At 45.0% G+C, this 13948-nt stretch overlaps 1 protein-coding gene across 6 annotated transcripts in view; it reads right to left on the minus strand.

Moving 5' to 3' along the window:
• The window catches only part of LOC119395923 (solute carrier family 26 member 6), a 275825-nt gene that overhangs the window by 5840 nt on the left and 256037 nt on the right, over positions 1 to 13948 (minus strand). For all 6 annotated transcript variants that reach the window (XM_049416816.1, XM_037662950.2, XM_037662948.2 and 3 more), the window contains exons 7-18: positions 13691 to 13855; positions 11856 to 12011; positions 10434 to 10516; positions 9554 to 9701; positions 8737 to 8850; positions 6970 to 7047; positions 5341 to 5436; positions 5077 to 5183; positions 4054 to 4123; positions 3636 to 3745; positions 2547 to 2676; positions 2002 to 2056 (exon numbers count right to left, since the gene is read on the minus strand). In XM_049416816.1, coding sequence (XP_049272773.1) covers positions 2002 to 2056; positions 2547 to 2676; positions 3636 to 3745; positions 4054 to 4123; positions 5077 to 5183; positions 5341 to 5436; positions 6970 to 7047; positions 8737 to 8850; positions 9554 to 9701; positions 10434 to 10516; positions 11856 to 12011; positions 13691 to 13855 — 1312 coding nt within the window. The remainder of the gene's footprint in view (positions 1 to 2001; positions 2057 to 2546; positions 2677 to 3635; positions 3746 to 4053; positions 4124 to 5076; positions 5184 to 5340; positions 5437 to 6969; positions 7048 to 8736; positions 8851 to 9553; positions 9702 to 10433; positions 10517 to 11855; positions 12012 to 13690; positions 13856 to 13948) is intronic.

The following is a 13948-nucleotide window of genomic DNA, read 5'->3' on the forward strand; positions in this document are numbered from 1 at the left end:
AGAATCGAGTGAGTGTACGTGATTGTGGGAGTTATGTGCGCTAATTCTAGCATATGACATGTCTGATCTCGACGTGGACGGCGTACGCACGCGCTGGGTGTCGTTCGGGCCCTAGTACTCGCATCTGTTTATCTGAGTATTTAACGATGGGTTACGTTTGTAAGACGTGCGGTCAATAACCGCTCACGGCATGCCCCTGGCTGCCGGAGGATGTGCTTTGTCGTTTTGTTGTTAGCCTTTACCATGTCTGTGTGAACCACTTATTGTGTAGGTTTTGCAAACTTTTACTGCAATTTCATTTTCTCATCATAATATCACGTTCTGCTTTTCAGATACCGTTTTTCATGGTGCTCACGCTGGACAGGAGCGACAACCTAGCAAGCCACAAGTCTGATGCCTCAAGCCGTCACCACTTTTTTATTTATTCTTAATCACAAGGAATAAATATGGAAATATGATGGCGATTTCTGCTGTTCATTTAGCACCCTATGACACTGTGCACATCACAGTCACACATTTTAGTTGGCTACACTCATAGAAGCATGTAAATGAGGAATACCCAAACTTCTTAATTGGAAATCACAGACCATCTTTTCGCGCTTTCTATATAACTTTGTTGGAAAATATGTGTTGTTTTGACGAGTTTTATTAAAATAATGCTAAAACTGAACTACTCTTTTTTTACAGCCGCTGGGCAGAACGGCAAGTATTATTGGACATGCTTAAAATGAATACTCCACTATTTTCAACAGTAGTCGCGCAAAAGTAGAGCAAGGATCAAATGAGTAGCTTAAAATACTTGTGGAGTCGCTTGATGCTTTGGTGTGGGTCCCTTGACTCCCCTAGGAGCGTTACCGGCAAGGGGCGTCTGACTCCCTATGAGTGGTAACGTGATCCTCCCGATGAGAGTCTTTGCACTCTTCCTAGAGGGTCAGGGGACTCTCCTAGAGCGAGCCGACCCTGGCCCACCAAGAGAGTCACCGTGACTATTTAAAGAGAGTCCTATACGTGGCAAGTCAGAACTCTCCGAAAAGAGTCACGCATACTCTTTTTTTTCTTAGAGTGTAGATGAAGATGAGAGACCAACCTCTCAGCCGAGAAAATCGCAAGCGTCGAAACGTACGCGCGACGTACGTAATATGTTAAGCAAACGTCACAAACAATGAGAACAAATTAAGGCCGAAGGGTTTCATGAAGGGCCAGTTGGTACATGATACTGAGGGGAACAGCGCAAAAAACGGGACGGAGAAAGGTTGAACACACGACACAAGCGCTGTTACAAGTTAACTACTCAAAAACATTATCTCTTTTTCCAGGAGGGCGAGTGAAGGATCACTGACGCACATGTCCCCTTTCGTCTTGATATGAAAGGCCTCGTTAATTTCGCGCTCTGTCTTGTTACGATATCTCGAGAGTATCTTGCATTCATGAAAGAACGGGGCGCAGCCGCGTTCGTGCTTGTGTCGTGTGTTCAATCTTTCTCCGTCCCGTTTTTTTGCGCTGTTCCCCTCAGTAAATTAAGGCCATTACTGACAAGAACATTTCGTCAAGCAAAATATAAAACATAAATGTATTGAGAACTCTAAGCAACGAAGAATGTTTAGGTTTGTGTCATATTCGCAACTTGGTCACATATAAACAGTACGTTCTTTTAAAACTCAAAAGAATTGAAACACGAGGCATGTAAACCCGCTGACACAGTTATAAACCGCCAGTTCAGCTTCGATGCGATGCCCGATAAAAGATCTCCATAGCCCAAAGGTCGAGGTCTTGAAAATCCGTGTCTTAGGCACTGCCAACGACGTATCACATCAATATGGAATTGAAAGACATTTGTGGACGTAGGATGTCCACAGTAAAAGAGGTTTCAAATGCAGATAGCTTTATGAGCATACTCGCATCTATACACTTCAAGAAGACGGCTCTGTTGTCGTGCAGACTGAAGAGCGTCAGTAATTTGGTGCATAGCGCAAAACGTGTACAGCAATGCTCAAACCTTACCTGAACAACAAGCGAAGTAGACGACGACTTGCGAGTCTCTAAGCTCTTTCAGTATCTGCAAGGAAAAATACAGGACGCGTACGGCTATTTAGACCAACGGACACCGACACGACAGCATTCAAGTGCAGGAAAGAAAAAAAAAACTCGATCACAAGTATTGAGAATAAGCGGTCGTGCAAAGAGACTGAGTACTTTCAGCAGGGCATCCTACAGAATACTTACGATTTAACGATTTTAAACAGCAAAGCGAGATATCTAAACCAATCATGAAATAAAAAAATGAAGGCCTAAATGTAATCATGAACGCAGGATACGCGTTTAAATATCATTACTTTAATAACCGCTGTGTGGGTTCCTCTTGCTGCAGCAAGCCGATTCTTTTCCCCAACAGAACACGAAGCACCGTTCGGGCTCTTAGGCACAAATGCCGTTTGCGCTCACTAATCCAAATCACTCGAGGCTTCTTTCGCGGCGTAATACTGTCTTATCTGGCGGCTACGACATACATCTAATTGCTGTCAAATGTCATATGTGATGATACTAACCTCTTTTAGCGTTTCGATTCCCGAGGAGTCGATGTAGACGCAAGCTGAGCAATCCAGGATGACAGCCGCTATGGATCCTTCATCGGCAGCGTTGTATTTGCCTTGGTCTTCGAGAAGACTGCGCGTTTCACTGCGAAAAAGGAGAACGGGCCATACGTGAGAACGCGTTAATAAACACACGCGTACACCTACTGCTCGGATTTTGGTTCGTAGGATAGGGCGCATTCCACATAAGAACAGGCTTGCATTCAGATAGGCGAACTGCTTGGGAACCACAGAGCTAAAAATTTTCCAGGGATGATTCGTAATGGGTCTTCTTCGTACATCGAACTGTAATTGATAATATATCGTTTCTACACGGTATTTTGTTTGAACTCCGACGTCAGTCAGTCAGGCAGTTTCCGCACAACGTTTCGTGCTTTCGGCTTCTCGAGTGATAAACCAATTTTTTTTCCGCCAAGTCAGTCGGGCTTGGATACAGTTACGATGGAAAACTGAATTTCGTTGCCAACACTGTGCTGCACTAAACCCAGTAATACGCTTTGCCCTTTACCGTTCCTCTAAGGCAAAATGCACGTAGGCCACTTTAACTGGCGCAAAGCTAATGGGTGTTCCCTTTCTTGCCTACTGAACGTGAAAATGTTTTCGTTCTACGTTGCAAACTAAACTATTAAGTTTCACCTAAAATACTTCATTCTCATGCGAGTCTATACGCAGGCCCGACAAAACACCAGCAATATCACCCATTAGGAATGAACTTCCATCTTCCAGAGCATAAACTCGCAGAGGAACATTCGCGCACAATCCCGACATGCTATAGCTTAGTAAGGTAAGGTGTCGTGCTGCTAAACTCGAGGGTGCAGGTTCGAATCCTGGCTACGGCAGAGGCATTTCGAGAGAAGCGAAATGCAAGAACACCCGTCTACTTAGATTTTAGGTACTCGTTATAGAACCTCAGGGGGTCAAAATCGATCCAGAATCACACACTATGATGTGCTTCACAAATGATATCATGGTTGTTGCACGTAAAACCACAGAAATTAACTAACTAACTAACTAACTAACTAATTGGCAGTAACGCGAACATACTCGCTGTTGCCGATGATGGCCTCCATGAGACTGTTCTTGAACACGTCTCTGTTGGCGAAGTACAGCGCCGAGCTGAAGTGGAAGATCTTGACTCGCGGGATCTCTTGAGCCTGAAAAAACATCGATAAACATCGGACTAAGTACAAATAAACTTTGTTCACGATCGCTATACACTTTCGTTTTCGTCCAGTACCCAATACACTTACTGAGATAGTAGCATGCTAGCCTAGCAAACATCGCCATCTTGTTGATTTTAAGCCCTCCCTCAAGAACTCCTTTGCGAACTAGACCAAACATCACCTTCGTTCATTGCCTTTTATGATTGCACATACGCCCTTACACACGTAAGAGCATACGTCTATTCGGAATGACGCAAACTTGACAACTGATATCGTGTCGCCAATTCTATGCAGCTCACCTTTTTGTATCGTTTAACGTCCAAGTATATGTCCGTGTCAGGAACGTTTCCCAGAAAAGAGACGTAAGGCCTGTAACGAAAAAAGGACACTGATCAGGAGGGCCGAAGCGCTGGCGTAGCACATAACCACCGTGTTATGTACAGCCCGATGGTCAAGCCCGTAGCAATTATAGCAAACCAGTTTGAAGAGGTTGGGGGGCGGGGGAGGGGGGTATTTGTCACCAGTTAAACAAATTATATGGCTGTCGAGCGAATATGACGAGAACGACAGAGTCTTAAACTTGTGGGCATGCGCAACAGCGCAATGCTCGCGAACGGGAATAAAATTGCTCGCGCGAAACAATGTGCAAGCCCATTTAACAAGAACGGAACACGGGCTTGCTATTTGAGCTGTTGTATCATATAGTTGGACTGATTTCAACGATAATATTGTTCTTATATTCAATTGTTAGAAACATGAGCAGGTAATTATCGGTTTTTTGATCTTGGACGTACCGAACACAGATAAATTTCAATTATTTTAAAGGGGCACAAACTAGAAACAGTGAAATGCCTTTAAATGATCTAATATTCGTCCAAGGCTTCGCTTTCGTTCGTCTTGTGTTAGCACACTACGAGAAAGAAATGTCAAACTTAACTTTCACATCGTTTTTTTTTTCGAAATGTCGTGTGACGTCACGCATTTCAATGTATCTTTTTTTCTACTCGGGCTTCTCTGGCTGAAACAAGGTTTTTGAAAGTTTTAGAAATATAACTTGTTTTTTGGATTGCAACGAAGTCCACATTTACGGACGAAGAAAAAAATACGCCCGAGCAGACTTCCTCAAAATTTGTGACGTCACGACTAGCTGGTTAGCTAATCTCGGAGCGGACCTTCGATCTGTCTCTTTGGCGACTGAGTCACAAATAAACGTAGCATGCTTAAAGTAGGCCGACAGCCCAGTTTCTCAGAATATGGGCGACTAGCTGCGCAGTCAGTGCACACGGCGCATGCGCAGTGCGAATTCGAAGCAGGAAACTTACACCAGCGTTCGCAGAATGACGGTGACCACCGAAAAGCCGATGCCCGCGGCGATGCCGATGTCGATGTCCAGTATAACGACGGACGTGAACGTGATAATCCAGGTAAGCTTAAAAAAAAGAAAGAAAACTTATTGAGCGATAAAGGATGTGCAGGCTAAATCGCGTTCGTATCACGTATAATATAGATACGAATGAGCCTAAAAGTAAGTACGTTATCTTAACCATGTTTTGCATTCAATTATGTCTAAAGATATTATTACTTACAGCGTCCAGTCGTGACACTTTCCACGTGTTGACGCAATCCTTCACTTGAAACAACATCCCTTTAAGGGCTACTATGATGACTGCAGATAAAATGCACTGAAAGAAAGAAGAGCAAGAGGTCTATAATCATCATAGTGCCACTGTGATGATGATACTAATAATCTCAGAACATACGCAATCAGACATGCAGCGAAATAAAAAAAAAATGCGCGGAGAAAGTCACAATTTCATGCAAATGACAGCGATAGTATTGAAGCGTTAGACGAGACAATGCTGGTTGTAGTTGACTGTACAAGATGCAGTAACCCTCACCCAGCAACTGTGGTGCGCTACGTAGGTTTTATGAACACGAAAAATGTGCCTCACACAGGCCGGCCGACGTTTCGATAGGCGGAACCCTATCTTTGTCAAAGGCGCCTTGTGTCACCGTTGGCGTGTTACACTTAAAGGGACACTAAAGAGCAAAACGATTTTTCTCGCATTAGTAAAGTAGTCTTCCACGATACCAAAAACACCACGCTTGCTGCGAGAAGACGCTTAATAAGCGAGAAAAGGCGCAAAAAGAAAATACAGGTGGCGACGCCACCTTAGAATTCCCGCACCATTTGCCGTGACGTCACATATTTTTGACGGCGCCTGCTTGGGCCTACGTAGTTCCTAATCGGATAAATCGAAGTACATTGTCCTCTGAGGGGGCCAGAGACTTGACATAACGAGTTCGTGGAAATTTCGTCGAGCCAGTGGCGCCAAAATACGTTAAATGCTCTTTGAAATCTTTTACGTCACGAATTACAAAGTTCGGCGCGAAATTTAAAAATGAAACTTTCAACTTGGTTTTCTCCTCTAATAATAAACCTATGGTGGTGAAATAAACGACATAAGAGTTCTCCGAGCGCACTTTATCAATCTAAACCAATTCATTGTTTCTCTTTAGTGTCCCTTTAAAGGGGTTCGTCTACGCCACGTCAAGTACCGTCGACCGCGGGAAAACGCACGGGAAAGGATGGCGATAGTGACGTAAATGGCGCGAGCGTGCCTTGAATGACAGTTTGATCTCAACCTAATGAAATCCACAGACAGTGAGGTTAAGGTAGGTATAAGGGGACATTATTTGTAGCTCTTAACTGTAGTAGTACAGTAATTTAACTGTAGTACAGCAGTTTAAGTGTAGTAGAGTAATTTAACTGTAGTATAGTACAGTAACCCTCGGATAACTCGTCCGATGCTCTACTAATTGAGCTACAGCGGCGGTCGCTTTCCTATCCACATTACTGGGTATTTATGTTATAACATAACGCTCTTAGGATTACTCATAAATGAGTAATCCTAAGAGCGTTAGCCGGCACGCTCGCAGCCATGACGGTGTGTGTTTCAGCGTCTGTCAGGCTGGGCGCAAAAAAGAAACGAGCCCTCGACCAATTCCCCCGTCTGTACGGCCTCTGTAGTTAAAAGTTGGTGTCTGAATCTACGCCCTAGGAAAAGTTGCGCCTGAATAACCGTAGCACATGTCAAATTTGATGACTTTGCACACTGCCTGCGCCGGAAGTCACAGCGATGGCGGAAAGACGTCATGGCCGCTAGAAACGTTAAGTTCCTTCGGAAGGAGGAGTCGGGGAAGGATCGACTCACGTTTGGCAGTGTCCTGAAGAGCGGCCCAGCCGCCACCATGACGATGATGAGGATACCGGACGCTATTAACGCTGAAACCTGAAAAATAGAGGAAGGAAGGAAAGTGTGAATGGCTCGAATATATAGGATACTGGGAAATCGCCCTTAAAGTGCACCACTTTTGCTTTTCGTGTGTAACGGTTAGCGCGGTCTCAGTCCCAACACAGTGCTTCGATATGCGCAAATTTGTGCCTCACATTCACGTGTAGCTTCCCTAAAACGCTTTTGTGAAAGCTGGTTTCTCCACAGTAAGCCCATTTGTGCGGAGAAGCCTACTTTAGTTATTCCGGTCGCAGTGCTGTGCAAATTATCGAAACATTTGAGAGAAACCGACCGACCGACCGACCCACCGACCGAATGCATGAATGAATGAATGAATGAATGAATGAATGAATGAATGAATGAATGAATGAATGAATGAATGAATGAATGAATGAATGAATGAATGAATGAATGAATACTCTATTTCATATAAAAGTGTCTGCCTCTCTCTCTCTTACGTGTTCGATTGCACATAGTAATGACCAATAATTTCACAACGATCTGGCGCTTAAGCTAGAGCTGCGAGGCGTGGTTCATAGCGCTCAGTGCCACACTCGAGTTCGTGCTCGAGAAGTAGCAGACGGTAGGACCCGCGACGAATAGAACACGCGCAAGCGCCAATCCTGCTGCTCGTTGGCTAACGTCAGCCTATTTCAAACTGCAACGCCGCTTTAAACGAGCAGCACTTCCACTCTATGTACGCCTCTAATGTCTGTTCCGTGCAGCGTCACGGGAAGGCGTCACATGCAATAGACTGATGACGACTGCAGCGTTACTGGTAGCGCATTAGGTAGTTTCATAAACGGCTGCACAGAGAGCACAGCTCACGCGAGCGTACACGTTGCAAGTTGCGCTGTATACTCTTTATATTTCTTGGAGACAGGTCAGCCTATTGTTCCATAATGAATAGATCGCCATCCATTCTCCGCTATTGTCCGGCTTAGCTATTTCCGGCAAGAGACGCCGCGACTCCTCGTGCGAGAGAAAAATAGCATTGCTCTGTATTAAAAGCGGTTGTAGGGAAGGTGCACAGACCCTTTAGTAAGATCAACAATGGCGTGCCCCATTGTTCGTTTTAGCAGGAATTTGTCTGCATACGCCGCTTTATATTATGTTAAGCATAGGCAAACTGCCAACGATGCGCTGCTGTTTTCAACACCGGTGACTGAAAACCTGGCGCACATTCACCCAGTCTTGCGCGGGCTAGTACACTGCTTCGATAAGCTGATTATTTTTCTTTCACAAAGGTGTTATGAGGGCATGCCCATTCACTTGGAAGGCATTACTCTGCTTCTAAACACAAAGACATCATATGTTTCACGACTTTTTGGAAAACAACTTCTAACAACGTTTTATATTTTGAACATTTAGATAAGTCTCTAAACTAAGGTATAAAAATTTCTGTCTAAGTAGCCGAACCAATGCAGCTATCATCGCAGAAGAGCTGTTAAAGTGTACTCCTGCATGGAGCTCACACAGTTGTAAATGTGCGCACAAGCTAAGAGCATTTGCGCTCAGAAACAATGTTAAACAGTCTCTCTCTCTCTCACACACACACACACACACACACACACACACACACACACACACACACACACACACACACACACACACACACACACACACACACACACACACACACACACACACACACACACACACACACACACACACGCCCATATATACCTGCGTCTGACCGCCGGCTTTCTCTTGAACGGAGCTCCGCGAGAGTGACACGGCGCAAGGGTAGCAGCCCAGAAATGACGTGATCACATTGGCCGCGCCCAGTGCGTTCAGCTCCTGCGAGAGATTGGAGAGAGGTTAAGGGGAAAAGAAGCTATCAAAAAAAGATGCCGTAGGAAAGAAATATGATCATGTGTTTATTGGTGCAACAGACTGGCAAGTGAAGAAAATAATGGCGCAAATTATTACGAGAGTTCAGGCGCGAGTCGTGGCCCGTCGCAAATGGTCTACTAAAACGTAAAGGTATTGACGCACGTCTGCTACGCAGAAAATGCACCTTTCAAAATTAGAATTTTTCCCCTGCCGTGATTGCACTGACATGCACAGGTGATGAACCACGGACGCAAGCCTTTGCCGCCTTTGTAATATATTACAGATGCTATATATATTACTATAATATATTACAGACGTGCTGTGCGTACACTGTCATTTGAGTACTACCAGCATACAGTCCTTAATGCGGTCTGGCAGCGGCGGATTATAAACGGGACGAGCGTCGTTACGTGCGTGGTACGATAAAGCGTTGGAACCAATAGCTGACCAGCAGACTTAGCTAGCCTTTACGTAGATGCACGAATATTGAGAAGAAAGCTAGTTGACCGAGAGTGCGAGGTTCAATTTCATACGTAGCCACTATTCAGCCAGAAAGAAACAGGTGGAAAGACAGGGACGTTAGCCAGTTCTTAGACCGGCTGGCTACCCTGTGCTGGGGTAGAGGAGTTAAGGGAGATGCGCCTAACAGGACTCGCCGATGTCTCACCTGGTTGGGGTCTATCTGGTAGTGGTGCCTCTTGGCAAAAAGCTTGGCCATCGATAGGGCGATGGTGAAAGACACGATGGCGATCACGAATCCGTTCAATATGAGCTTCGCCATGAGGTCGGCGCGAGGCACCGAAGGCGTGGGGAACCTGGAAAGAAGATTTTTAAGGATGAAGGACATTACTTAGCGCGAGCGGTGAGAGAAAAAGAAATATATATCACTGATAAATAAATAGAATGCAACGTTCCCGGACACGCGATGATTATTGATTTTTTAAGAGAATAATTCCAACTGCGAGTGTTTACAATATCAGGAAGTTTGGTAATCAATGACACGTCAGTGAGACGCCATGCCTTTTTGTAAGCTGATGACTTTATAAAAAGAACGTGTTGCCTCTTATTACTCGGCCACTGCGGCAATGGTACAAACTGTGAAATCCTTGTGACACATTTGAAACCTCCAAAAAGCCTCAGTATATGGTTTTGCACTGTTCTTCACAATATTTTGGAATCAATTATTAAAGCCAAATTTAGGGTTTTCAACGGCGGAACACAGGGTCACCAAGGTTCGAGGATTTGATGACGTAGGATAAGCGAAAACATAAAAGTAACTTGGCAGTGCTAATATTTTACGTCAGCGTTGTTCTCACGTCGTGCGGCTGCGAGTGCATTGATAGGACGCGCCGAATGTTTTTTTTGTTTTGTTTCTTTAGCGAATCTGTTTTCTCACCAATAATGTCGTAGTTAGGTAGGCACGCTTGGTGCCAACGTCTTTTGTGCAAAATCAAGAAAAGGATGACGCTGCGCGATCATCACCGGAACGCGGAAGTTATTTCGAGTGCAATTAAGAAAAAGGAAGAAAAGAAACAGCCCATACTTACCCCGTAGGTACGAATCCTATAACTCGTACTCCATACGTTGTATTGAATTCGAAGAAGTAGCTGATTGCAGTTGCAGCAATTATCTGAAAACACAGGCCAGTTGCGGAGACCATTCAGTTTTCCAAAGATGGCGGCTATTCACAATCAATCAATCAATCAATCAATCAATCAATCAATCAATCAATCAATCAATCAATCAATCAATCAATCAATCAATCAATCAATCAATCAATCAATCAATCAAAAACTTTATTAATTCCAGACAACATAATGTCTACATATTTGGAACCATCAGCCAAAAGGCTAGCTGCGCGTGCAGGACAACTGCATCGACAGGTAGCTTACAAGAACGAATTTAACAAAATGTTTACAAAACGAAAAAGCAATGTGACACACATAAAAGGATGACCCGCTTATAAAACAACTACCAATTGGGCATGAACATTACACTAAAAGGACCAAAACACAATACCACGCAAGCATTCTGGGAGGTCACTAGGAAATGCTTAGATTCGGATAATATACTTTACAAGATAATTTTAAGGCACTGTAGTTCTTATAAGTGACAAGTGGTCTCCACCTTTAGACCACGGGATTGACCAAGTCTTCTGCCGTAGAGATCGTTACGTATGGGCAGGCTGTCGTTATCGTTTGATGCTTGCCTCACGTTACGGAGTGGTACTACGAACCAGCTGTTACTTGCCAAAGCCTCATCATGATTATGCGGCAAACCGTATAGTGAGGGTCTACAGTGTGCTCAATAATCCAGCTGGGGTTCTTTAATTCGCGCCTATAGCTCTAAGTACACAGTCGTCCTTATGGGATTAGCTCCCACAGGAGTGCGGCACCCATGGCCGCGAATCGAAACTGAGGCAAAGTTCTCGTCGCCGCATCTAAAACATTGGTGAAAACATTGAAAGACGTCGACCAAGGTGAAAGTATATACTTTGACGTCTCGGCTCCTACACGACATCCTTGTTCGCAGGTTATGAACAAGGCCCCGTGTGTGAGCCGAAACGTCAAAGTAAATATTTCTTCACCGTGATCGGTATCTTTCATCGTTTTCACCAACGTTTCATCCCGACCAGACGAGGTTTCGTCATACCCTTGACCTCATATAAAACACTAGCCGAATCAACACATCTGGGGCTACACTCGTGATCCATGGTTCGCCTATGTTAGCCATCACGCTACCGCATTCTCTCGCGTATAATCCGCACAATTTTTTCAATTGAGCAAAAGTCAAAACAAAAAACGCCAATTCTGGTCTGCAAAAGTGGCTTCTCGGCAGTGCTTTACAGCGATGCAAGCAAGGTAGCTTCGCGGCAATACGCGGGGATTATTTTTGGAAAATTTTCGTTGAACCGCTGTTGAGCGTGCGCGTTATACGCCAGAAAATACGCTACAAGGTGAAGTGCTCACCACAAGGAGGTCGATAGGTACGGGCATCTTGAGCTTGGACTTGTAGCGGGCGTTCACACACTCGTGGACCACCGCGCACACAAGCATGGCCGTCATCGATATGGCGAGGGTGACCAGGTTGGTCTGGTGAAGGTTCTGGATCACGTCACGGATCACCTGCATGCACGGTCATGGAGAGATGAGACATTCAACCCCGTTTAACGCTTCTAAAGGACAGGCAGATGAATATACGTGCCATTTTGACGTCGTAATTACACAACCACAAGTGGATGCCGACGAGTTGGGAACGTCTCTTACAGATGTCAGGTCAGAGACCCTTCGTTCTTCATTTCAATATTCTTAGTTACAAAGTTCTTCACTTACAAAATTAGGAAACACGGGATCTGTATAGAGGAAGTCCGTATATTGCACTGAAAATTGTAAGACGATATTACATCGCTGTAGTCCTTAAACAGCGGTGCATTCAATTTACATGGCTGCACAAGCTTTCGTTGTGCACCAGTTTTTGAATAAGAATTCAAAATACTCCTAAAGTGCGAGTCTCAGTGTGGCTCGAAACGCAGAAGGCATGAATGCGTTAATAGGTATTCTTGCCTTTATTACATAAAAAGAGTCGCAGTTTCGCCGCAACGGCGAAGCATTGAATGCGATAGCAACAAATTGGAATGTAACGCGAAGAACGGAAAGCAGCTCGAAATTGCCAGCGCGTCGCACAAGCGCAAAGGACGCACGAAAAGAACATACACAGGGCGAGCGCGAACTATCAAGTGTCACAGTTGTTACATATTTCTGTTTGAACAGCGTGCTCGTTTCGCAAACGCGGCCCGCTGCAGCGAGCGAAGTGACCTTCGTACGCTCTGTAACTTCAGCGCGGACATCGCGGTGAAAGCATAAGACATACAACACCCCCCCCCCCCCCCTTCCTCCCTCCACGAGACAGGCGCGCACGCAGGCGACCACGCCCTGTAGGGCGAAGTGCACGGAGAAACGCGCGCGCGCAACGCTACGAGCGGGGCGATGACCTTTAAAGCGCGCCCCTCGCGCACTTTGCGCCATCTCGCTGGTGAGCAAGAAAGGGCGCTGAAGTAAATGGTGTATATAAATAGCTCGCCGTTAGCATGCTGAAAGACTTTACTCCTCGTGGCCTAGCCGTCTAACGCCGCGCGCTGCTGAAGCGAGAGGTCGCCCGTTCAATTCCGCGCGTCCGAAAACTATTTCTGAATTATTTTTCTTCGTGGCGTTTATATATATATATATATATATATATATATATATATATATATATATATATATATATATATATATATATATATATATATATATATATATATATATATATATATATATATGTCCTGTATATATATATATATATATATATATATATATATATATATATATATACAGGACATGACGGCGACGCAGACGGCAAATATCAGTGGAGAGTGTCCACATAATTGCTATCGCAATAAAAAAAGGGCAGTCTGTGCTTGGTGAGCAACGAAAACATCGAGCAAGCGTCGGTCCCTTGCGGCCCGAACGCAAGTTGCCGTTCAACGCAGTATATGTGCCTTACGTATAATCAGAGCGGTGGTGGTCGCACAGTAGTTTGGAGAGGGGCAAATGACTCGGAACTATGAAGTTTCGTAGTCGCTAAAACGCTCAGAATCCCCAATACGGGACCATTCAGGACCGTCAAGTTATGCGGTTTCAAATTAGACCACTGCGCTCCAATACGACGCCCCGAAGTTGGTGCAGTGCAAATACATTACATGACGGCGACTACTCGGCACAAAAGGTCTGTACCGGCAGCTCTGCCTAGAGGCCATTGCACTCACGTAGACGCTCTGGAATATTCCGCTGTATCGTCGCACCCGGATGTCGAAGAGCCCCTTGGTCTGGGACACCACGACCTGCACGGCGGCACCCGTGGTGAAGCCGGACACCATGGGCTCGGACATGAAGATGGACAGGATGCCAAGGTGGAGCATTCCCATCAGCAGCTGCATCGTTACAACAAAGTAAACGGCGACCGTTACCAGTGCGGTGACCGAAATCACGCTTGGAAATGACGCAGCAAGATGGCGAATCGATCT

The sequence above is a fragment of the Rhipicephalus sanguineus genome, chromosome 6 (assembly GCF_013339695.2).
Source record: "Rhipicephalus sanguineus isolate Rsan-2018 chromosome 6, BIME_Rsan_1.4, whole genome shotgun sequence".
In the NCBI taxonomy this organism is placed as follows: domain Eukaryota; kingdom Metazoa; phylum Arthropoda; class Arachnida; order Ixodida; family Ixodidae; genus Rhipicephalus; species Rhipicephalus sanguineus.